Genomic DNA, 24,899 nt, shown 5'->3' with positions numbered 1-24,899 from the left:
CTTACTTACAGAGCACATTGCCAACCACGTACCCAAGGTAAAGTGTTTGCTGAAGTGTGGGTAGAAAATCTAAAATTACTCACGTCATATAGGTAGGTTTGAGTGGTTCTGTATATAAGCAGATAGCAGATGAACATTTTATGTTCAATGGTAAATAGTCCACATTTATATAACGCATTTGTACACCCTTTGGTGTACAGGGTCGGTACAAAACGGCAGCAGTTACAGTACAGGCAGGGATTAGAGAGTCGATGGTCAGGAGGCAGGCTTAGGTCAGACTTACGACAAAGGTGAGGCAGGAGGCAAGGTCAGGGAGAGCAGGGTCATACACGGAACAAGATATGAAATATAATGCTGGAATGCTGGCTAGTACACACAGACAATCTGGCAGGGAACTATGGCAAGAGGTGGTGCTTAAGTACTGGGTGATTGATTACTGATGACATACAGGTGAAGATAACCTATAGCAACCTGCTCTGCTCAATATTTGTGTAAATCTGTGAACAATCATGTATATTGTTACCGGTACAAATCTTATACCCATTACTGTGCAATAACCCTACAATGACCTCATACTCACTCTAACTGTACTGTACTGCTTTGTACTGTGCCAACACAAACTGTTCTGTACCTGTATTCTTGCTCATTTGTACTGCTGTTGTGAGAGGTAATTTCCCCACTGCGGGACTATTAAAGGTTTTCTTATTCTTATTCTTATAACTAGGACAGGAAGTAAAGTAGCACTAACTGGGTAAGGAGCTAAACAGGAAGTGGTGACAAAATAAAACCGGAAATGAGTGAGTGCAGTGGCTAAATGACATGAGCTGTGACACTTTCTCATTGAACAAAGCTGCTACTTTAAACATCAATCATCCGATACTGGCTTTGTGATTGTAAACACAAGTAAAATGAATTGGTCAAGGCTGATAAGTTAACCTCTTTATGATAATTAAATTCTGCTTTGTTTCTAAACAGCACATTAATATGACTGACTTGATTTTATGTTTGAACGTTTGTGGACTGGTTGTTTAGACATTAACTGCAAAAGCATTGCGTGCATGAATTTAAAATGATAGAGCACCCCCTTTTGGTCAACGATTTCCAGAAGAATGTCTTCTTAGGTATTATTTTAAAATAATTCATTAAGGAAGTAAGTATGTATACCAAGTAAGTATACCATGTTTGAACATAATCAGACACTGTATTAGGATTCCTCAGTTTCACTGGCACTGAATGGTAAATATTTATAAGCTAATTACTGTACGTATATTTCATTTTGATTTAGTTTTTGCAATTTTAAGATGAAGACATTACAGACATATACATAGACAGAGAAACCAATCCTTTTTGTAATGCTGGAATAAAAAAACCCTGGCAGTACAAAGCTCAGTGTCTGCGATCGTCTGAATTGACCCATTCATTAAGTATAAACCACGAAAAGGCAGATGTGATGTGATGTGATTAGCAAGATAAACATAAAAAGTAATGCAGTCATATTCAAAAGAATTACAGTGGCAATTCTTCTGAATATCACTGCATTACTAATCTTTTTGCTGATTACCTTTTCCAGCTGCTCATTGACAGAACACAAGGTAATCTTGATGGCATCAGTTTGACACCCCTGCCTTACAGTAACAACACTGGTAGCTCAACTTGACCAACAAACACAAAGTCTGCTACTAACTGAAAGGTTGAAAACACAGATAGGGTTTAAGCAAAAAAATAAATGAAAAGAATGAAGCACTAGTAACTAATTTACGTGTTATTAAACAACTTCGCATCAGAAGTACTGTATTATACTAATTGCTTTGAGTTACCCATATCAATAAAGTTGCGAATTCAAGCCGCTTGTCCCCCTGCGGCCGCCGTTCTACTCTTTTTGGGCTGGAGCTGGTCTGCCATGTTGTCTCTGATACAGCAGAAATCACACTGTCTGTGACACACGGCTGACAGAGGGACAACGGTTTCCTCAACGGAATTCAGCGTATTCTGAAGCACTTTGGGTCGTCGACTTGGCGAAGGGGTAAAAGTATCACGTTTTTCCTGTTGACACAGCGAAGGAGTCTGCCCTATTGAAATTAGCGAGCGCGTACGATAACAGTGCTATAGGTAGGCTAGCAAGCAGGCCCCTGGAAATGGTAACCAACGCTGTATACTGTGCTTGTAGTCTGATGTCCAGGATCGGCCGCATAACGCCGAGCAATTATGGGAATCTCCGGTGGCCCCGCTACTAAACTCATTAGCGAATGTGAACTTTATACAGTTAGTCAGCGTTTCATCTCCTGTTTTATTGTCGAAGGAAGGGTAGCGTGGCTGTTGCATAATTTTTAATTCAACCATAGCGCAATAACATAATGTACAACTTAAAATAGCGGTACCTCTATGTATACATACATACATACGAGAACAGAGCCAGTGTATCTAGTTAAATTAACGGCCATGTGTGGCAAAATAAAACCAGCATGCTACTGGTTCTACTGGTCTTGGTGTATCACATGTGTAAATATAACAAAGCAGACCTCAGTGTATTAAGGCAGAATTAAGCTTCTGACCAAAAGCTTTGGCTCTAATAATCACGTTTTGGCAACATGAAAGCATCTTACTGGTTTAACTGGTCCCACACAGGAAGTTAAAAGTGTTGAAACAACTTGGTGGTCACTCGTGCAGTTTTAATCAGACACAAAATGTGAAGAACAAACATGTTGCAGCAATATTGGGTCGTAGATCTGAGTCCTAGCGTCATGTCATACATAGAGTTAAACGATCGATGATAGCTGTAAAGAGAATTACGATGATTATTGCCGTCGTTTACATAAATTCTAAAAGACGTGGCGTCACTACGTCCACTAGAAAACTTTTAGCGGATAATATTCGCAAGTTATGGCCGTTTGAAACCGAAATAAGCAGCTGTAGTCCACACAAACCGAGCTAAACGCCTTAAGAAGGCGGTGCGCACTCCCGCATGCAGGAATCAACTTCTGGCAGACAGTCACTTTTTGGCACGACACCTGGAACGGTCTTATAGTTAAACACCCTCTTTATTGATTTATATACAATATAATATTATAATGGCAATATTTATATACTGCTTTGATTACATCCAAAAGCTGCTTCAAAGTGCCTTCATTTCAATTATGTCTCTTTTTTTTATCAATTTTTTTTTTTAGCTATCCCACCGCCCCCCTGGTGGACGCTCCCTATTCTCTGCAACCCCCCTCCCCCAACCCCTTGCCCCATCATCTTTCCTCCTTCCCTCCCATCCTCTCTACACTGGGAGTGCTCATTGTTGCAGTGACCTCTTCTCGCCTTCTCTGCTAAGCTGTCGGATATGTCAGGACCCATACCAAGCCGGGCCCGAGTGTACACCGAGGTCAACACTCACCGACCTAGGGAGTACTGGGACTATGAGTCTCACGTAGTTGAATGGGGGTAAATGTTGACCCTAGCTCAGTTTTAGCAAGCATATTGCTTCACCACAGCACACCATTGCTAATAACTTTTTTCCTTCTCACAGAAACCAGGATGACTTTCAATTGGTGCGGAAACTAGGACGTGGCAAGTACAGTGAAGTGTTTGAAGCAATCAACATCACCAGTAATGAGAAAGTGGTGGTAAAAATACTTAAGGCAAGTTTACAGTGACAGAGGCCTTGGTCATGTGATCAACTAATTGAATAATAAGCCTCTAATTCAGTCCCATCTGACTTCTTAGCCTGTAAAGAAAAAGAAGATCAAGCGTGAGATTAAGATTTTAGAAAACCTGCGTGGAGGCCCCAACATCATCTCCCTAATTGATATAGTTAAAGACCCTGTGGTAAGTATAGTATTGATTGGTTGTGTTCTGGGATTACAGGTGGAGCAGTTAATCATTTAAATTACATTGTTTTTTTAATTAGATTTTATTAAAACAAACTGCATATTGGCATTACCTGTCATTGCTGTACCAATAGCATGCTGAGCCCACTGCTTGTGCAAGCTTGTCGATTTCACTTCGGCTGGGAAACTGTTTGTCTGTAAGTACATAGTCAGCTGTGGCTTAGTTGGCTAGCTGTATCTGAGAAGTAAAATTAGAACTTTGTGTTTTGGGACCGTTGGGCAAGTTAAATCAGACATATGCATATGAATCAAAAAACATCAGCCACATGAAAATTCAGTTTTCACCCAGGACACAAACATTTACTGTTTTAATATATTGATTTGAATAAAATGAAAATAAGCTTGCATTAGTTTTTTCTGTGCTCTGTGAAAGCTGGTGGTGCAACGGACACAACGCTGCTGCTTGTAGTGAGTGTTTTTGCAGATCAGTCAACAAGAGCCTATCTTATGTCAGAATGTTTTTAGGTAGACCGCTATATGATTTGGCAGCTGACAGCTGCTATATGGACTATTGTTTGTTTATAGACTTGCAGATTAAAACACTTGGAAAGCATTTGTTAATTCATCATGAAGCCAGACAAACTAAACCTTTTGCGGGATAAATAAATAAACATTTTTAAGGTGGTCTCATATTCTGATAAATTATAAAGGTGGTTTCATGGCTCCATAATGTCTTGTATGGATGTTGGACCCTCCTTACTGGACAGTGTTGTTGTTGTTGTTGTTGCGATGATTATTGTCATGTCATAATGATTAAGATTAGAAGGGCTGTGCAGAATGTGATAAAGCTTAACAAGAAGCGCATAGAGGTAAAGCATAGTGCTTACAATAAGGTGCTTGTATATGCTTAAAGTGTGTACATTGTACAGTGAATTTTAGTTTTTTATTAAGATATTTAAAAGGCCAGATTGTTGTTAGAGATAAAGTGGACTGAAGCTTTATAAGCCGCATACTACCTGGCGTGCGTCAGCTAGCCTCTTTAGGTGATTTACACTGAAACATATTAAATGTAACTTTTGTCTTTTTTCAGTCCCGTACGCCTGCGTTGGTCTTTGAACATGTCAACAATACTGACTTCAAGGTAGGAACTAAACATTTTGTAAGCAATTTGCCTGTCACTTTATTTTTCTTTACCTGTGTATGAAGCAGGTAAATCAAATTTTGGTGATGCGGCTTTGATGATAAAAATTATAGTGTCACATTTCTGTACCAAACACTGTCACAGTCAGACCATTGACAATAGAAACAGTGTGACTCTTCATTTTACTTTTAAGCAACTGTACCAAACCCTGACTGATTATGACATCCGGCTCTACATGTATGAGATCCTTAAGGTGAGTCTTCCACAGATGTTGCTTAAACTGTCACTCATTCAGTTTTGTAATTTTCATGCCCTTTGAGTTAGGAGTCATCTTGGTGCCCCTTAAAAGCAATAGGCCCCCGCTTATAGACTTAGGTGCTGTATTCTAGTAGTGGGTAATATTACTGGGAAGAAAACCATGTTGTGTAAAGTACCTTTGGTCTTTGTAGGCCCTGGACTACTGCCACAGCATGGGAATCATGCATCGAGATGTAAAGCCTCACAACGTAATGATCGATCATGAACACCACAAGGTGATAAGGCTTTTCTTTTATCAAAACAAAATAACTTTCTTGCTGTTATTGTTTGCGTTTATGTGATTTCCCATTTTCTATTGTTGTACTGCTTCACTTTGTAGTTGCGCCTTATTGACTGGGGTCTGGCTGAGTTTTACCACCCAGGACAGGAGTACAACGTCAGAGTCGCCTCCCGCTACTTCAAAGGGCCAGAGCTACTGGTGGACTACCAGGTTAGTATGCATGTTTTCTGTAAACACTGGACTCATGAGTCACAGCAGATCAGATTTAGTCCTATAGTTGGCCAAAAACGTTTTAAACAGCCCTTTAACTTTCACACACACTTGTCATACAAGCTCAGCTTTGCATAATTTGCAGGTAAATAGATAACGCTCTTGTGTCTTGGAGGACTTGGTCCAAACACGTTCTCCTGCTGCTTGTCGATCTGAGATATTGCAGTGATGCTCCACCATAATGAGCAGCCCATCTAATCTATAATGGCAGTTGTTCAGAGATTATTGTGGATAATATTGATTAGTTGTTGCAGGCTTACTTACTAAATGCGATCAGTTGTGGAGTACTCTAGTCTACACTAGGATTGCACAATATACCCGTACTAATTTGGTGCTGCAGTACTGAGACATTTAAAACGGTACTATACTGCATTTGGATGGGACCTGTACTTGCAGTGCCGCCAGCAGCACCCGCAACAGCATGGCAGTGCTTAAAAACAGATGAGCATAAAACTACTGCGCGTCAGTCAGGGAGCCTACCAGTACTAAAATGATGGTATTGTGACAACACTAGTCTACACAGCAGTAGATACTGGTTGTACTTCAGGCTCGGCAGGTTTGTAATATGGTAAACAATTTTTAACCTAAAAATATCTATATATTCATATGGACTAAATTGAATTAACTGATGTTTAACATGATGAGATTGCATATATCAATACAGTTAAGTATCTCTATTGATTCTCCAAAACACAGTATTGAGTTTTTTGGCACTCTAGGCTGTTAAATTATACTGGGTTTAAACCTCCAATCAGTCGACCTTCATTCCTGAGTCAAGAAGTCGGCGATCTTGGACTACAATGAAATGTACAGACAGTGGCGAATAGATCCATCTCAGTTCACTTACAGACAGGTTTGCTCACCAAACTTACTTTAATTATTTGAGTTGAAGTGAAAAGTAAGTCTGTCAGTAAGAAATTTCCCTCTAAATGTTGTCAAAAATGAAGGGATGTGTAATAAGTTGATAAGTTGTTGCACTTTTATACGTTTTTCTCAAGCTTTATTTTTATAAAATTAGTATATGCATTTCAAAATATTGCAATTTCAAGTCCTAACCTCTGTATCGTATGGTGTTTTTATAGATATCTGTTGTAGTGTCTTGACTCTGTACAATTCATGACTTGGCCTTATGATCTACTGTAATATGATTTCATAATGAAACCACCACATTTTTATTTTTAAGGCTATGGGTGGATTTCATTTTTTGCTGTCGTCTTTGTGGTTTTTAGATGTATGACTACAGTCTGGACATGTGGAGCCTAGGCTGTATGCTGGCGAGCATGATCTTCAGGAAGGAGCCCTTCTTCCATGGTCATGACAACTATGACCAGGTAAATATAAAGTTGCTTGACATCATAAGTACAGGGCTTTCTGGTCAGTGTGGTCAGCAGTGTCAGCACTTTGATTTGGAGCTGACTGACTGACTGTTTTGTTATGTGTGTGTGTGTGTGTTGTTTTTTTTTTTTTTGTTTTTTTTTTTTTTTGTATATTTTTTTGTTTTGTTTTTTTTTAGTTAGTAAGAATAGCCAAGGTTCTAGGAACTGAAGATCTTTATGACTACATTGACAAGTACAACATTGAATTGGAACCGCGCTTCAATGATATTCTGGGAAGGTGAGAGTGACTACAGTCAGATGATGATTATGTTTTAAAAGAACAACTTTAAAAAGAAAAGAACAGTGAAAGTCTAAATTGGGTCAACATTATTTTGTCATCAGCAGTGCATCAGAGCATTTTAAAGGACCAAATTTTTTTAGTAAGGCATGAATTCAGTTTTTTGAAAAAATTACATCAATTACCTGCAGGCATTCTCGTAAGCGGTGGGAGCGCTTTGTCCACAGCGAAAACCAGCATCTGGTCAGTCCCGAGGCCCTGGACTTCCTAGACAAGCTGTTGCGCTATGACCATCAGGTCCGTCTTACTGCTCGTGAGGCTATGGATCATCCTTACTTCTGTAAGCCCTCAAACCGCCAGTGTGTCTTCTTCACAGGTTTTCATGGTTAAAACTAATTCCGTTTTAATGTGTTCATCTACAGTCCCTATTGTGAAAGATCAGTCTCGTGTGGCTGGATCAGCCAACCTACCCAGTGGGAACACAGCTGTTGGCACAGCCAACATGATCACTGGTGAGAACCACTACACTGCCTCACTGCCCTAGTTACTTTAGACAACCTTTTAGCAGCTAAAGATTCAAAACGCAGTGGTTACCAATGGAAAAACATAATGAAATTCCTTCTAAAAACAACTGTATAAACTAGATAAATATGAAAATAAGCTGTGTTTATTTATGGACTATGTATAGGTAGGTGTGCAAAAATTGCCATATGTAACCAGACAAAGGTGTCAATTCAGAGATTGTAGCAGCACAGTATTGAGCACTATTAATGTGCTTTGTCTGCAAAGTAGGATGACTTAAGCTTGACAGTTTGACATTGAAACAGAGCAGCCACATAGTCATTTTAGATGACATCCAGGTTTAGCTGTATCATATAAAACACACTCATGCAAGTAACCTGTTGAGCTGAATTACAGATTAAAGCATATAAACAAGTGAAATGTTTGCAGGAGTTCATTTTAACTTCCTATTTTTTTGGTAGCCAAAAAAATTGCTGAAAGTAATAAGCTATAGCAGTGCTTTATATGAATTAGGGTTAGTTGTATAGTCAGTTAACCTTTTTTATAGAATGTGAAGCATTTATGCCTGTTATTGGTTGTTTGAGTACTGTGGTTATGTAGTCCGATTAACCTCATGGTGAGAACCAGTAATGGTCAGCTTTTCTGAAACCAGACCAGGGAGTCAGGTTGTTGGTTTTGCAGCAAAAAGGACAAGCTGAAGGGTTGTGTAAACTAGATTACCAGGACAGGAAGAGAGTCAATAATACAGGTCAATGCTGTTCTTGAGGTCTGTCAGTGCTCTTTATTTGGAGCCAAGGAGTAAATTACCTGCTTTACACACCTCCCGCAAGTACTGATTGGCTAGAGCCTGCCACTGCTCATGGTCAGTCACACAGATTCAGCCTGATCACCAGTTTGTAAGTGTGTAATGTTTCTAATGTTCTTTTTACCTCAGGTATTTCTGCCTTACCAGCCTCCACTGCCCTAGGCCCTCTTACCGGCTCACCAGTCCTGTCGGCTGCCACCAATGCCCTGAGCCCACCGATGCCCACTGCTGCTGGTGCCCCCCAGTGACATCCCATCAAAGTCCACACAGGTCTCTCCCAACTCCACCACCCAGCCTGTGGGAAATCAGAATGGTGCCAGTCCTCCCCACATCCAACCTAAGTCAGTGTTACTGCGCCTCTCAACCTCCTGGGCTGAGGACATTGCTGTTAAATAAAAGAATACCCCCTTGTCCTCCTGTAATGAATGTGGTAACCTGACATTTGAGAAGAATTTTGTGTAACTGAAATATACAGGTATTCCTTTCCTTTGGGGTGTGTTTGTGTGTACACAGCAGATTTGGGGGCCCCTCACACAATGTGCATATGTTTGTGTGGTCTTGAAGTCCAGAAGGTAAAAGCAAAAGAATGTTGGACACCAGGACCAAATGAGCTTGTCTCGCTTTTCTTGCCATATCAGACCACCTAACTCTGCCACGTCCTCTGCTCTAAATTTGTTTTGCGTCAAAATGCTCTAGACTACTGGGTAAAGTTTTAGTGGGAGGAGGTTCAGATCTCTGAAGCCAGGTGAGGTTTATTCAGGTTCTCAAGAAATTGTTTCTCAAACGTGCTGCTTTCAAGTTCCTTGAATTACTTCAAGTGTCTTTTTTCTTGTATTTCAAGATATAACCAAAGTCAATTCAGTTGGACTAAGAGACTGACCAGAGTTTTGTTTACTAGGAGTTGCTCATAGAGGTTCTGATTCGGCTCATTTTTTGTCAGCTGGAGGTAAAGTTAGTTTTGTTAAGTTTAGTTTAACAGATTTTACAAACATGCCGAGGGAAATATTGCATTGCACTTACACAGTAGTGTCTCTCCAGGTTTCTAGTCCCAGAGTTTGAAAGTGTCTTTTTTTAGACCCTGCTTTACCTGCGCGTCTTTTCTTTTCAAACCCTTTAAAATGCTAATAATTAACATACATTTGGCTGAGAAGGAAGCAGCGCAGGACTTCACATCACTGTATATATTTTTATGTCCTTTATGTAGAAGACTAGTATTTGAAAATATTTGTGTAAATAAACATGTTTTATTTATGAAGTACATGTGGCCCATTCATACTCATTGATCCTTTCTTCATACAGAATCATATGTCATGAAGGTTATGTAATGCAGTTTACTTATTGTCATAGCGTATTTTATGTCAATGCTTGTTGTGGTCAAGGCATTAATTAACCACTAACTCACAGTTAGTGAGCTTTGGAACTCTCCGTTCCAAAGCTTATCCTGCCTCTTTCATGTCAGTTTGGAGCAGGTGAAGTGGTTTTGTTATATTGAGTTCCATGTAATGTTTAAGGGGAACATGTTTCGCAACAAGGCAAAGCACCTCCCATTATGTTAAACCCTCCATGTGTTACTCAATCCAAGTGTAAGTACAAAAAACACTGAAACATCTTTAAGTATTTGACATGTCCAGTAGCAGAAGTTCAGCCCCGTTACTGAGTAGAAATCATGTTAGAAACTAAGTGACCACAGCGAAGTACAGAAACAATACAGTCTTTAAACAAAGAAGTCCAAAATTCTCCAGTGTTGGCCTTCTGTTTTTTATGAAATGAATCAAGTTGAAAATCCTGAATAAATAACTTCAAATGCAAATTCACCCACTGGACTTGTCTGGACTGTCTCTGTTGGTTTTCTAGGAAGTGCTGAACAAGCAATGTGAGTACCTGCTGCTGGAGGCTTTATGTTTACATATTACACAAATATGATTAGAGACAAGGTCTGTTGACATCTGCACCTGTTATCCAGCCTACAAACCTGGGAATTATCTGTTTGCATAAACCTTTATTCAATGTTTTAACTGGGCATCACATATGTGCTATCAAACAATTATCTGTCCAAGCAAAGTGTTATTGTTCCAGGAATAAATCAGGGAATTTGAGTCTTGCGTAACCTACTGTGGTAAAGTTATGAGCAGCTCTAATAACTTCAGGAAGTCAGTCGGCCTCCTAACATTTTGTAAATCTGGCGTTTGGAACTGATAATTGATATTTCACAAGTGTACAATCTAAATGGTGTTTTCAGTAGTTTTAAATAACTAAGTCAGTGCAGAGTGAACCAATTTTATAAATGTGCTTCACTTGAAACCTGGGTAGAACAAAACTGACTCAATTATTAGTTTTGTGAGCAGCAGTCTCTCCTTTCTACAATCGTATACTATCATGTGTCCATTCAGGACACGTGCTTCTGTCTTTGTTTTTTCTCCAATGTGGATTCTCTTATGTTTATTCTTTTGCCACACAGTGAACAAACAATATGAACTGTGTCCGACCAGTGAGCAAGTGAAGGGCTTCTCTGTGGTGAACTGTCATGTGTATCAGGCAACATTCCACTGGGTGAATCCTTTAGCAGAGACTCAGCAGGTGAAAAAGCTATTCTCTTGTGAGTTTCTTCTACTTCAAATGGTCTTTCACCTGTTCGGTGCCCAACCAGGACTCAAGCTCCACGTTTAAGATCAACTCAAACGTTTTTTGTTGCATAACCATTGTTTCTAAGTTGCTGTCCATGACAGTTTCCCTTTGGTAAAGATTTAGTTATGTTCACTGCTGAGAGGTGGAGTAAAGACAATTTAATATGAAGCAGTAAATCCTTTAATAATGATGATTCCACCAGTAAAACATGTCTCTAATGGAGAAAGATGACAATGCAGCAAAGTACTGAAAAAAGTGATAAATATGAAAACAGGGTTTCTTTAGTCAGTGTTTCAGTTTGGTAGTAGCTATGATGGTTATGATGTTAGACTCAGATACCACAGGAACAGGATAGAGTGATAAGATCACTCGGCGCTGACATGCCACTGCACTCTGTGGTACTGTGCTGAAGGCTTACTCAAGCTAAAGCAGCCACAGCACTGCCTCCTGTGAGAGAGACGAGGGTTAGAGTGGAGTCACATGTCTGGCAGTTAACAATGTGCCAGCCTTTACCTGTTCAGACGGAGCTCATCATCGATCTCCTGCAGGCTCTTTCCTTTGGTCTCGGGCAGCATGAAGTAGAAAAACAGAACAGCCACCACTGCAGTCATCCCATACAAGATAAACACCCCCGACAGCCCGATCCACTCTGGTGACACAAACATGGTTCATCGGTTACCATGCATTTATGAATTGATATAAGAGAGGGGTTGTAAAGGTGCTGTCAGTAACTGGGACCTAGAAGTCAGGTCCGTGTAGGTTTGATTTTTTCATGAAAGATGTTTCATGTTTTTATTGTCCACTAAATAAAAAGGCTGAATGCATCATCAGCCACACCCAATGTTTACTTTCTAACTGGGAGCTGGGAGATGTACTGATCATCTTGGGAAAACTGTTGTTCAATGTCAACAGGAGTCGCCTGGACTCTGCTCATCTGTCTCATCCTCCTCCGTTGTTTTTTTTCTTGCCTGGTGTTTTACCTTCATAAACATGATTAAAGCTCGATGACTATAGAATGCACACTGTAAGAAGCCACATTTACTGGAACTCACCTATCATGTTCAGAAAAGTGAACGTGACCAACAGGTTCGCAGTCCAGTTGAAGCAGCTGGTGAATGCGAAGGCTCTTCCTCTGACTGCTGCTGGAAATATCTCACTGAGGAGAAGCCAGGTCACTGGACGAAGACCAAAGAGAAGCTGCTTATTATTATAAATGCAGTTAAGCTTCAACATCTTTTCATTATTATGACAAAATTTATATTGAAGCTCTGAAAAGACTCATGTACGAACTTGGTCCGAGTCCAATGGCGTAGGCACTGACGACAGCCATCATACAGCCGAGAATGAGCCAGTTCACAGCTGATCCAGAAACAGTGGCAGAAGGGTCCATTGTTCTCTGTGTAACTAGGTCAAACATTATAATTCTATCATGTGTGTAAATTTTTTCAGTTGTTGTGTTGTCAAACGCCGACTGATTAGCAGCAGTCGAATGAGGCAGAGCTGTGGAAGAGATGTGAAAGTCCTCAGAACAGGGCTTCTTTTCATTCATCATTGAGTGTCCGCTGAGGAGTCCAGCTGTAATCAGGCACACGGCCATCACAGAGCAGCCAGTGATCAGCAGAGGCCTCCTGCCCAGCCTGTCTGAAAACACCATGGCGGTCAGAGTGGCAACCACTTTGACCAACCCCAAACCCACCGATGCCAGCACTGCCGACGTGCTGCTCTGAAACCCCACAGAGTGAAAGATAGTGGAGGCGTAAAAGAGAACGTTGGGCTGACCTGTGAACTGCTGAAAGAGCACCAGCCCAAGGCCGATGGTAGTTCGAGTCTTCATGTTGTGTTTACTCTGGAAAAGGTACGTGCTGTGGTACTTAACCTTCCATTCGTCCTTGAAGTCATCTGATTCCCGGATGTCAATGGAGCTCATAAGGTTTCGTTCCGCCTGACAGCAACCATTGTTTGAAGTCTTCTCAGTGTCAGATGGAAGAGACCAGATAGAGACCAGCTGAACCAAAGCTGGTACCACATTTAATCCAAACATCCATTTCCAGCCTCTGCTGTAGTTGAACAGGATGTAGTTAATGGCATAAGCTGCCAGGATACCCACAGTGATGCCGGCTTCATACAGTGTTACCAAGAAGCCCCTTCGATCAGGAGTAACCACCTCTGACACAAAGATGCAGCAGGACATGGAGGATATGCACATAGCAAAGCCGACGGTTGTCCTGCCAACCACCAGCGCAGGGTAGGAGCTGATGAGAAGAACCAGGCTGCCACTCAGGATCAGCATGTTGCTGAGGAGGATAGAGTTCCTGCGGCCGTGGCGGTCGATCAACCAGCCACCCACGATGGAGGCCAGCAAAGCACCAATCAACAAGGAGCTGACCAGAGCCTCCTGCTGGACACATGTAAGCCTGAATTCTGCCTTCAGCTGCAACAAGGCTCCAGAGATGATCCCCAGCTCATAGCCAAACACAACACCACCCAGGCCGGACACGACACTAGCCAACTGGAGGATTGAGCAGCCTACGGAACAAGAAAACATGCACATAGTTTGTGTCAGGGACAAGAGTGTGAGGTTGCTAGTCCATCTCAGAGTCAGATACATGCACAGGCCACCGTGTGTCTCAGTACGTCATACATATCTGGAAAGGAGATAATTCTTAGCTTTGGCCTCAAATATCAGAGCTGGCGACACAGCCTTAAGGAACCTTAACATAAATATACATCTGTGTGGCTTCTTCAGCAAGCTCTCACCTCACGATAACTGTTACGCACTGTGACATTTTGTCGTTCAAAGAAAGCAGCTAGAAGCAAAATGGGCGACATCAATCAGTCCTGGACACTTATTTTTGCTTCAGACTTCAGCCAAGAATATACTGGTGATGACAAGTAAACTTAACTCACTCCTGTACTGACATTTACACACAAGAAGATGAAAAAAGTGTCAACAAAGTGCAACATTGTCTTCTGTGAGATGTGGATCAGATTGCCCCATATAAATGTCTCTTCATGCTCCACAGTGATGTTTCTCTCTGTAATAAAACAATACCTGGAGAATTTATAGCGGCCTTTCTGTAGAACCACCCCATACTCATTTACAGTCATAAATATCTATCCATATCCATAAATATTGGGACAGCAACACAAGTCCAACATTTTTGGCTCTATACACCACACCACAAGATGTGCTTCAACTTATTTTCAGGGTATTTACATCCAAATCAGGTGTAAGAGTTACAACAGTTTGCATATGTGCCTCCCACTTGTTAAGGGACCAAAAGTAATGGGACAATTGGTTTCTCAGCTGTTTCATGGCCGGGTTTGTGTTATTCCCTCATTATTCCAATTACAATGAGCAGATAAAAGGTCCAGAGTTCAGAGTGTGCTGTATGCATTTAATATTTGCAAAAGTATAAGGCGTGGCCAAAACGACTGTTTGGAACATTCTTAAAAAGAAGGAACGCACGGGTGAGCTCAGCAATGCCAAACGACCTGGAAGACCACGGAAAACAACTGTGGTGGATGACCAAAGAATTCTGTCCCTGTTGAAGAAAACACCCTTCACAACAGTTGATCAGATCAAGAACACTCTCCAGGAGGTAGGTGTATGTGTGTCAAAGTCAACAACAAGAGAAGACTTCACCAGAGTCAATACAAAGGGTTCACCACAAGATGTAAATCATTAGTAAGCCTCAAAAACAGGAAGGCCAGATTAGAGTTAGCCAACTGATATCTAAAACAGTCTTCGCAGTTTTGGAACAACATCCTATGGACAGTTGAGACCAAGATCAACTTGTACCAGAGTGACAGAAAGAGAAGAGTATGAAGAAGGAAAGGAACTGCTCATGATCCTAAGCATACCACCTCATCAGTGAAGCATGGTGGTGGTAGTGTCATGGTGTGGGCATGTATGGCTGCTAATGGACTTGGTTCTCTTTATCTATTGATGTGACTGCTGACAAAAGCAGCAGGATTAAAAATGAAAGTTTGATTTATGATTTTTATTCTGTCCCAGTACTTTTGGTCACTTAACAAGTGGGAGGCACATATGCAAACTGTAATTCCTACACCGTTCACCTGATTTGGATGTAAATACCCTGAAATTAAAGCTGAAAGTCTGCAGTTGAAGCAGATCTTGTTTATTTCAAATCCATTGTGGCTGTGTATAGAGCCAAAAATGTTGAAATTGTGTTGCTGTCCCAATATTTATGGACCTGACTGTATATATTAATAAGATAAAGAGATGATCATTCACGAATTTAATACACAACAACATGAAGAGGTCTCTCTGATTTCACCCAAACACCTCTTAGCACCGCATGTGTCCAAATGTGGGACTTTGATGACTAGCATCAATCAACTGTAATGCTAATTGGACTGAAAATAACAAAACTGCTCAATATCAAAGCCTAATACAAATATATTTATACATTCATGTGCAGACATATAAGTTGGCTGTGTCTCGGAAAAAAAGATACGAGGAGCAACAGTAAAACAAAGCGTATTTATGGAATTTCACGGTTTTCTGCAATAATTTGCTAAATTTGATCTTTATCAAATATTCTGATGTTTCATACTATCATAGTCCTTGAGTCGTGGTTGAACCTTTGAATGAATGAATGTTGGACTTGTATCTGTGGATCAGACCTGGCTGTTGTTCTAGCCCATTGTTCTGGTTTCATACATACTGTAAAACCATGAAATTCCAAAAGGTTTAAAATGCTTTAACATTTACTTTGCACTTTTAAAAGGTCCTTAGAATAAAACACAATTCTACTTTATAAATAACTTACCCATTGCCTTTGTTGAATTGACTTTCAGGTAGCGCAGCTCTGGAACTGTATCTCTGACATTGTCTGTGTATATAAGCAAAACATGAAAATATATTTAGACCCATAATCTTTAGTCTTTGGGAAACTGACCTTGTCTAACCTCCTCAGCATCCTGCTCACAAAAAAGACAATGGAGCCCACAAACACCAGCCTGGTTAACATGACAAACCTGTAGCTGATTACCAGGATTTCATAAGAGTCCAAAGAGAAAGCTGAAGAAAGCTGGCAGCTCAAATAAGCAGTGCAGAACTTTTCAAAGCTGGAGCATGTTGTATAATATGTAATGTAGAATAGAATTTAAACCGAGATAAATTACAGTCTCTGTTCTTTTCTGAGCCCTGTAAGCAAAGTGCACATTTTAAACCTATGATGTTCCACATGGAGGGTGGATCTTGATCACAGCAAACAAATACTGTGTTCAAGACTAAACCTTTGTAAATTCAAGACTAAACCTTTGTAATTAGTATTTGAGAAAAGTCCAAACATCATAACGGAAAGGAGTCTCTATTTCGCAAAGGCTTAAAACGTGTCTGTACAGAACTATAGCGTCATGATTAGTTTAGATTTCATGTTTGGTTGAACAGGCTTGTGTTTTGGGTAAAAACGTTTTGTCTGCATCTGTAAACCGACAAAGCGACATGGAGGGCAATGAGTTCCAGCCTTAACTCCAGACGTCTCTCAAGTTTAAGGTCAACTCTTGTGGTTGTGGTTTTGTACCGAGCAGTTATATATGACGTTATTTATGTGCAGCAGGAACCGTAGTCTCGCTAGGCTGCACAGACGCACGCAACAGCAGCAGCGCCTGCGTCGGCGTCTGTGACCGTTGTTCTCAGCGCCGAACACACAGGAACGGGTTCTGATGTTAAGCAGACTCACCGTAAGCAGCAGAGGGGATCATAAAAAGAAACCAGCAGACACTTCAGGACGTAGGAGCTACGTGGCAGCAGCCGATCCAAACTTTCTGGAGGTGAATGAACGCCAGAGGTCGACAACTGTCCGACTTTCCAGAGAGGCTCCCAACTCCGCCCAGTGGGATGCGAAGCTGGCAGACTGGGAGCTTTCAGAGACGGGACATGTGGACATACGCTTAGAATCTAGTGTTCGCTTTAATGATATCTATTGAAGCGATGACTCCATAATAAAAGGCTGAACTGTGGATTCAAACAGCTTAAGATTACAGTCACAACCATGGAGAAGTTACCGCGCCTCACTCTTCCCACTCATCTATTCTTATAAATATGACTCAAATCTAAATTTAATTTTAAAATTATTCTGAAAAGGGGAATACTGTATGTGTAGTTATGTGCCAAATTCCAAGAGGAAATGCTAAACACATAAAATAAAATAGAGATGTGCCATAAAACAATGCAGGGTTCTTGTTGTTTTCCTTAATCATGTGTAAAAACAATGTCATTGCTGTGACCATACATAATTATTTTTTTCACATTCTTTTTTCTTTCTTTCTTTTGTGGCAAGTTAATTAAGAACCAATTCTCATTAACAATAACGGCCTGGCCACAAGGCAGCATGAAGGACAAATACAAAACAGTAATTTAAACTAATGGAAACATATAGACAAATCAGACAATGCAAAAAAAGCAACATATACACAGTAATATACAACCAAAAAGGGCAGTTAAAAAAGTGCAATCATCTTTGAGAATTGTTTGTAAAAGATTCTTAGAAGCAGAGAGTAGGATGAAAAAGATGAGCTTTGTACTTTTTTGCAATAAGTTCCAGCCTGTCACAATCCGTGGTTTTGTATGCTTGTATTTCCTGTTTTATTTTGTAGTTTCCGGTTTTTCGTTTCACCAGGCCCTGTTCGCACTTTACTTCCGTTCATTAGTCCCAGCTGTCGTTCATTTGCAATCATGTACCTCTGTATTTAACCACCAGAATGCATGATAGTCCTTTGCCAGATCGTGAGTTCTAATACCCGTGCCAGCGTTACTTTGTCCAGCTTACCTGTTTTGTAGTTTGGATTCCCCTTGTCTGAACCGTAGCCTTGCCTGTTTTCCTTATTACCTGACCGCCTGCTTACTGAGAATCCATTTTTCCTGCTCCTCTTGTACCGTTGCCATTTTGGTTTTGACCACTGCCTGTACGACGACGACTTTTTAGATATGCAGATGTAATAATTCGTATTATTATGAAAATAATCATTATGAAATACATTTTCATAATAATGAGCAGATTTTACAGCATAATGAAAGATATTTTATAATAATAAGCTTACTTTGGAACATGTTTGTGATTATTTCATATTTCATGGTCAGTTTACATATTTGTCTCTCATTTATTTATATAAGTATTTATTTCATAATGTCTTATTAATTAATTTAATATTGAACACTTTGGAGTTCCATACCGTACTGTACATGCCTCAGCAATGGGTCAGGCTGTGAGGGGGCAAAAGTACTACTACCTCTCTTCCGGCTTTTCCCATCGGGGTCGCCACAGCGAATCATCCTTTTCCACCTCATTCTATCCTGGGCATCTTCTACACCAGGGGTGGGCACTCCTAGTCCTCGAGGGCTGGTGTCCCTGCTGTTTTCCTAACTCTCCCCCACTTGGTCTTCTTTTCTGTCTTTCCTCTCTTCTTCTTCCTGACCATCAGAGTCAACTTACACACCACTCTGCTGTGCTGTCTGTCTGTCTGTCAGTTCCTGTTGGCACAGTACAATGCAGTACAGTACAACAAGGTCTGCGTCAGGTGTTGGGGAACCAGAGCACCTTGATGAGAAGTGGGCTACTGGAACAAGAAAGAAGACTGGCTGATGAGAGAGAGATGAAGATGCGAGAACAAGGCTCTGTTGGAATGCTACCACTCAAGTAACCCTAGTCAGAGGGGCTACATGCAAAGAATGTGCGGTGAATGGGAACAGAGAAACCCACATTCAAGGCTGACGGCGAAGCAACTAGTAGCTCAGTGTTCCAACATCCACAAACGGCAACTGCTATCACAACTTGAGATTGACGAGATACAACACAAATGCTACGGCAAGGGGGAGCCAGGACGCCAGGTCAGAGGGGAGGTTTCATCATCTCCCCATCCGGAAATTGGGTACGAAGCCCCAATAAGCACAGATACGCTGAGCGAGGCAGCGACTGACCTGAAAGATAAGATCATGGCGAGATTAAACAGGCAACCCCGAACCCCACTACAACGGCTAAGTGAAGTACCATCAGAAAGTCTCATGGAAGATGTGAATGCAGCATTGAGAGCGATCCCTACCACAACAATCACAGAAACCAATGAGCTGATATACGCTTCAGCATCAGTGATCCTAGAGGTGCTTGGCTATAAGAGCAACCATGGGAGCCATGAGAAACAATACCCACCATGGAAACGAAGGTTGGAGGCAAAAATCAAGGCAGCTCGGAGGGAAGTGAGCCAAATGACAGAGGCACAGAGAGGTGCAATGAAAAGACCAATGCCTAAGAGGTACAGCCAGATGACCATACCTGAAGCACTCGAAACTGCCAAGCAAAGGCTACAAGCCTTGGCCAGCCGCCTAAAGAGATACACCAGAGATAACGAAGCCAGACGAATAAACCGGCTGTTCGCAACACAACCTGCGAAAGTGTACTCTCAATGGCAGGGTAATAACAACAGAGCAGACCCACCGAGGCTGGAAACTGAACAGTACTGGAAGGGTATATGGGAAAGGGAGGCATCACACAACAGTGATGCACAGTGGCTGGTGGATCTGAGGGAAGACCACAGCAACCTCCCTGAACAGAATCCAGTGACTATCACAGTGGCAGACATCCAACATAGAGTCTCAGGTATGAAAAACTGGACAGCACCTGGCCCTGACATGATCCACGCCTACTGGCTAAAAAAGCTCACTGCAATCCATGAGCGCCTGGCAGCACAAATGAACCAGCTGCTAAGGGATGGGACTCACCCTGAATGGCTAACCGAAGGGCGAACGATCCTGATAATGAAGGATCCCTCAAAGGGTGCAGTCCCACCCAACTACCGGCCAATAACATGCCTCTCCACAACATGGAAGCTCATGTCAGGCATCATCGCAGCTAAGATAAGTGGGCACATGAGTCAATACATGAGCGAAGCACAGAAGGGCATTGGTAAGGATACCAGAGGAGCCAAACACCAACTCCTGGTAGACAGAACAGTCGCCCAAGACTGCAGAATGCGACACACCAACCTGTGCACAGCCTGGATTGACTACAAGAAAGCCTATGACTCAATGCCACACACATGGATCACTGAATGCTTGGAGCTATACAACATCAACAGAACTCTAAAGGCCTTCATTGCAAACTCGATGAGGTTGTGGAGAACCACCCTTGAAGCCAATGGGAAGCCACTTGCCCAAGTATCCATCAAATGTGGCATATACCAAGGAGATGCACTGTCCCCACTGCTGTTCTGCATAGGTCTGAACCCCCTCAGCCAAATAATAAACAAGACTGGCTATGGATACCGACTCCGGAACGGGGCCACCATAAGTCACCTCCTCTACATGGATGACATCAAGCTGTACGCCAAGAGTGAGCGAGACATCGACTCGCTGATCCACACCACCAGGATCTACAGCTCGGACATCGGGATGTTATCGGACTCGAGAAATGTGGGAGGATGGTGACAAAGAGAGGCAAGGTAATCCACACAGAAGGGGTCTCACTCCCAGAAGGAACAATAGCAGACATTGAGGACAATTACAAGTACCTTGGAATACCACAGGCAAACGGCAACCTTGAACAGGCAACAAGGAATGCGGCAACAGCCAAATACCTCCAACGAGTAAGGCAAGTCCTAAGAAGCCAGCTCAATGGCAAGAACAAATCCCAGGCAATAAACAGCTACGCCCTGCCAGTGATCAGATACCCTGCAGGAATAATAAGGTGGCCAAAGGAAGAGATACAGACCACAGATGTTAAGACACGAAAGCTCCTCACCATGCATGGAGGGTTCCACCCCAAATCCAGCACCCTGAGACTATACGCTAGCCGCAAGGAAGGAGGCCGAGGACTAGTGAGCGTGAGAGCCACTATCCGGGATGAAACATCCAAGATCCATAAGTACATCAAGGATAAGGCCCCGACAGATGACGTGCTGAGTGAATGTCTCAGGCAGTGGAGCACAGAGGATGAGATGCTGGAAGAGGGACCATCATGGGAGGACAAGCCCTTACACGGGATGTACCACCGAAACATAACTGAAGTGGCTGATCTCAACAAATCCTACCAATGGCTTGAAAGGGCCGGGCTGAAGGACAGCACAGAGGCACTCATCCTGGCTGCACAGGAGCAGGCCCTGAGCACCAGAGCCATAGAGGCCCAGATCTACCACACCAGACAAGACCCAAGGTGTAGACTGTGCAAAGAGGCCCCTGAGACGGTCCAGCACATAACTGCAGGGTGTAAGATGCTGGCAGGGAAAGCATACATGGAACGCCATAACCAAGTGGCTGGCATAGTATACAGGAACATCTGCGCGGAGTATGGACTGGAAACCCCAAGATCAAAGTGGGAAACACCTCCCAAGGTGGTAGAGAACGAGCGAGCCAAGATCCTGTGGGACTTCCAGATCCAGACTGACAGAATGGTAATGGCGAACCAACCAGACATTGCAGTGGTGGATAAAGAGCAGAGGAAAGCCGTAGTGGTGGATGTGGCAATACCAAGTGATGGCAACATCAGGAAAAAGGAACATGAAAAATTGGGAAATACCAAGGGCTCAGGGAAGAACTGGAGAAGGCTTGGAAGGTGAAGGCCACAGTGGTGCCTGTGGTGATCGGAGCACTAGGGGCTGTGACCCCCAAACTGGAGGAGTGGCTACAACAGATCCCTGGAAAAACATCCGAAATCTCAGTCCAGAAAAATGCAGTCCTAGGAACAGCAAGGATACTGCGCAGAACCCTCAAGCTCCCTGGCCTCTGGTAGAGGACCCGAGCTTGGAAAGTGGATGAGACCACCCGCGGAGGGTGAGAATAGAGTGTATATATATATATATATATATATAGTAATGCACAGAGTTTGCACAAATATTGTACAGATATTACTAGGTAACCACTGATGCAGTGGGTTAGACAGACAGACAGTGTCTTTGCTGACAGACAGACTCACAGACAGCGAGTCCTCCAGTGAGGGAAAGTCCTGGTCCATGATGGATGTCAGTTTAGCCAGGACCCTTCTCTCTCTCGTCCAGAGCTGCTGTCTGTCTGTCTGTCAGTTCGTGTTGGCACAGTACAATGCAGTACAGTACAACAAGGTCTGCGTCAGGTGTTGGGGAACCAGAGCACCTTGATGAGAAGTGGGCTACTGGAACAAGAAAGAAGACTGGCTGATGAGAGAGAGATGAAGATGCGAGAACAAGGCTCTGTTGGAATGCTACTACTCAAGTAACCCTAGTCAGAGGGGTTACATGCAAAGAATGTGCAGTGAATGGGAACGGAGAAACCCACATTCAAGGCTGACGGCAAAGCAACTAGTAGCTCAGTGTTCCAACATCATGAATGTGAATATAGTGAGCTATATATATAGCAGCAGACCACATCATTTCTTTTGTAATTTCAGACATTTGTGTTTAAGATGTGACTGTGTGTTTGAGAGATGGATTGAGTTGTGAGTTTGTGTGCATATGTGTGAGAGAGGATATGACATAGACCATAGATGAACACGGCTGTAATGGAAAGAAATTCTGCCTTTATGCTTCTTTTTATCCAACACAGTCATCATGTGCTGGTTAGGTGCAATACTGAACATTCTTACACAAACAACTAATCTTTTGTGCCTTGTCGTACATCACGTTTAAACATCTGATGTTCTGTTTGACTAAAAGTTTATGATATGTTTCTGTCTTTTACACCCTGGTCTCTGGCTCCATCCTATCTGATTCCTCACCAGACCCAAGGCTGTAAAACCGAATGCATCTTGTCTTTGAAGCCTGGAGTTCCTTTCTTCCTGATAACAAGACACTGATGATGCAGAAGTGAGAATGCAAACACACTCACGGCGAGATAAGGTGGCACAAACACTTTGATTGGTCCAGAGAAACATTCCACCGGGGCCAGAGAAAGGGTTAAAAGGCAGAGACAACTTGAGGATTGTGGACTCTGCATCACATCTTTGTGGTGTATGCACTGATCTCCTCAGCTGGTTTTTGGGTTGTTGATGTGCACGATCAACATCCATCTTTTTTATTTGCTTTCCCCATTATTTTTATTTTCATTTTTTTATAATAAATCACACAAAAGACAACTCTCTCATCTGCCTCTTTATGGGAAATTTCCACCACAGCGGCTTATTTTGATATTTATCTAGTTTATACACTTGTTTTTAGAAAGAATTACATTATATTTTTCCATTGATAACCACTGAGTTTTGAATCTTCACCAGCTGCTGAAAGGTTGTCTAAAGTAACTAGGATAGTGAGGCAGTGTAGTGGCTCTCACCAGTGATCATGTTGCTGTGTTCCCACTGGGTAGGTTGGGGTAGGCAGCCACACGAGACTGATCTTTCACAATAGGGACTGTAGATGAACACATTAGACTGCTCGAGCCTGTTGTGGGGGGGTCTGGTAGGCTACTCGGGCTGCGGTCTTAACTAGGCCCTGGGCGGAAGCTGGCCCTCAATGCACAGCCGCAGAGTATGTGTGTAGGTTTCAGTGGAGCACTGGAAAGTGGTTCCGTCCCTCCTAGGTGGGATGCTCTGCAGTTTTAATTCAGTAGTCATACACACTCAACCAGGACATTGGAGGCTGCCTCAGGTGGAGCCAGTGGGCAGAGCGTTGACCCTGGCGGTCTCTTAAAGTTCCTTATACCTAGTTACATACACATACATTCAGGGCTGGGGGGTGGGCTCTTTCACTGGGGCCTGGGGGTGAGGTCAGCTCACCACCCAGTTTCACTGTATTGTTTTTCTAATCTTTATAGTTTTTTATTCTGTACATTTTCAGCATCTAACTGTACAGCTAACTCCTATGCTAACCTATAATTTATTTATAGGTTTATTAAATATCAGCTCTCTCTCATCTAAATCCTTGTTAATAAATTACTTGATAAGTGACCATCACATAGATCTGTTCTGTCTCACTCAAACCTGGCTGCAGCAGGATGAATATGTTACTTTAAATTAGTCGACTCCAATGAGTCACATCAACCATCATGTTCCTAGAAGTACAGGTAGAGGTGGAGGAGTAGCAGCAATTTATAACTCAGATTTATTAATTACTGCTAAACCTAAACATAGTTATAGTTTATCGTCCTCCTGCTCCATATTCAAAGTTCTTACCTGAATTCTTATCTGACTTAGTTCTTAGCACAGATGAAATCATTGTAGTGGGAGACTTTAACATTCATGTACGTAGATGTTGACAGCAACTGTCTCAGCACTGCTTTTAACTCCTTAATAGACACTATTGGTTTTACTCAGCAGATAAATGAACCCACTCATCGTTTTAACCATACCCTTGATCTTTTCCTGACAGGAGGGGTTGAAATTGATAATTTAATAGTTCTTCCCCAAAACCCTCCGTTATCTGACCAATTCTAAATTAACTTTTGAATTTACCATAATTGACCTTACAGAAGCTGGAAAGAAATCTTACTATAGCAGATGTTTATCTGACAAAGCTGCTCCTCCAGATTTAAGCAGATGATTCCATCATCTTTTGCCTTATTGTCTTGTAGCTACACAGAGGAGAACAGTCACCTTAATCCTACTTAACAGGTTGACTGTCTTGTAGATGATGTTGCAGCTT

General features: G+C 42.1%; 2 protein-coding genes across 3 annotated transcripts; one reads left to right on the top strand and one right to left on the bottom strand.

Annotated features, from left to right (window-relative positions):
* The first annotated feature begins 1,863 nt into the window (after positions 1-1,863).
* csnk2a4 (casein kinase 2, alpha 4 polypeptide) lies at positions 1,864-9,963 on the top strand. The gene is made up of 13 exons (XM_029150073.3): positions 1,864-2,023; positions 3,168-3,429; positions 3,515-3,626; positions 3,712-3,813; positions 4,906-4,956; positions 5,150-5,209; positions 5,406-5,489; positions 5,594-5,704; positions 6,994-7,095; positions 7,278-7,378; positions 7,570-7,718; positions 7,801-7,890; positions 8,835-9,963. Exons 2-13 carry the CDS (start codon positions 3,329-3,331, stop codon positions 8,951-8,953), a joined length of 1,182 nt encoding a protein of 393 aa, XP_029005906.1. The 5' UTR covers positions 1,864-2,023; positions 3,168-3,328; the 3' UTR covers positions 8,954-9,963.
* slc2a10 (solute carrier family 2 member 10) lies at positions 7,216-18,987 on the bottom strand. Of its 2 annotated transcripts, XM_029150068.3 has the most exons (7): positions 17,042-18,987; positions 16,127-16,189; positions 13,110-13,856; positions 12,621-12,971; positions 12,383-12,505; positions 11,844-11,979; positions 7,216-11,777 (listed from the first exon to the last, which is right to left on the bottom strand). In XM_029150068.3, exons 1-7 carry the CDS (start codon positions 17,061-17,063, stop codon positions 11,696-11,698), a joined length of 1,524 nt encoding a protein of 507 aa, XP_029005901.1. In that variant the 5' UTR covers positions 17,064-18,987; the 3' UTR covers positions 7,216-11,695. The 2 variants fall into 2 exon arrangements, with proteins under 2 accessions (XP_029005901.1, XP_029005900.1); XM_029150067.3 differs by having other exon boundaries at positions 12,621-13,856.
* Between the last annotated feature and the right edge of the window lie 5,912 nt (positions 18,988-24,899).

The sequence above is a fragment of the Betta splendens genome, chromosome 5, assembly GCF_900634795.4.
Source record: "Betta splendens chromosome 5, fBetSpl5.4, whole genome shotgun sequence".
Lineage (NCBI taxonomy): Eukaryota > Metazoa > Chordata > Actinopteri > Anabantiformes > Osphronemidae > Betta > Betta splendens.
This window is presented reverse-complemented; position numbering and strand designations above follow the sequence as displayed.

Excerpts from the sequence above, each read along its gene's own strand:
- csnk2a4 (XM_029150073.3), top strand. The coding sequence starts at position 3,329 with ATGTCAGGACCCATACCAAGCCGGGCCCGAGTGTACACCGAGGTCAAC. Across the intron at positions 3,814-4,905 it reads ATATAGTTAAAGACCCTGTG|TCCCGTACGCCTGCGTTGGT; the intron begins GTAAGTATAGTA and ends GTCTTTTTTCAG. Across the intron at positions 4,957-5,149 it reads TCAACAATACTGACTTCAAG|CAACTGTACCAAACCCTGAC; the intron begins GTAGGAACTAAA and ends TTTACTTTTAAG.
- slc2a10 (XM_029150067.3), bottom strand. The coding sequence starts at position 17,063 with ATGATCCCCTCTGCTGCTTACG. Across the intron at positions 13,857-16,126 it reads CAATTCAACAAAGGCAATGG|GCTGCTCAATCCTCCAGTTG; the intron begins GTAAGTTATTTA and ends CTTGTTCCGTAG. Across the intron at positions 12,506-12,620 it reads CGCCATTGGACTCGGACCAA|TGACCTGGCTTCTCCTCAGT; the intron begins GTTCGTACATGA and ends GTCTTCGTCCAG.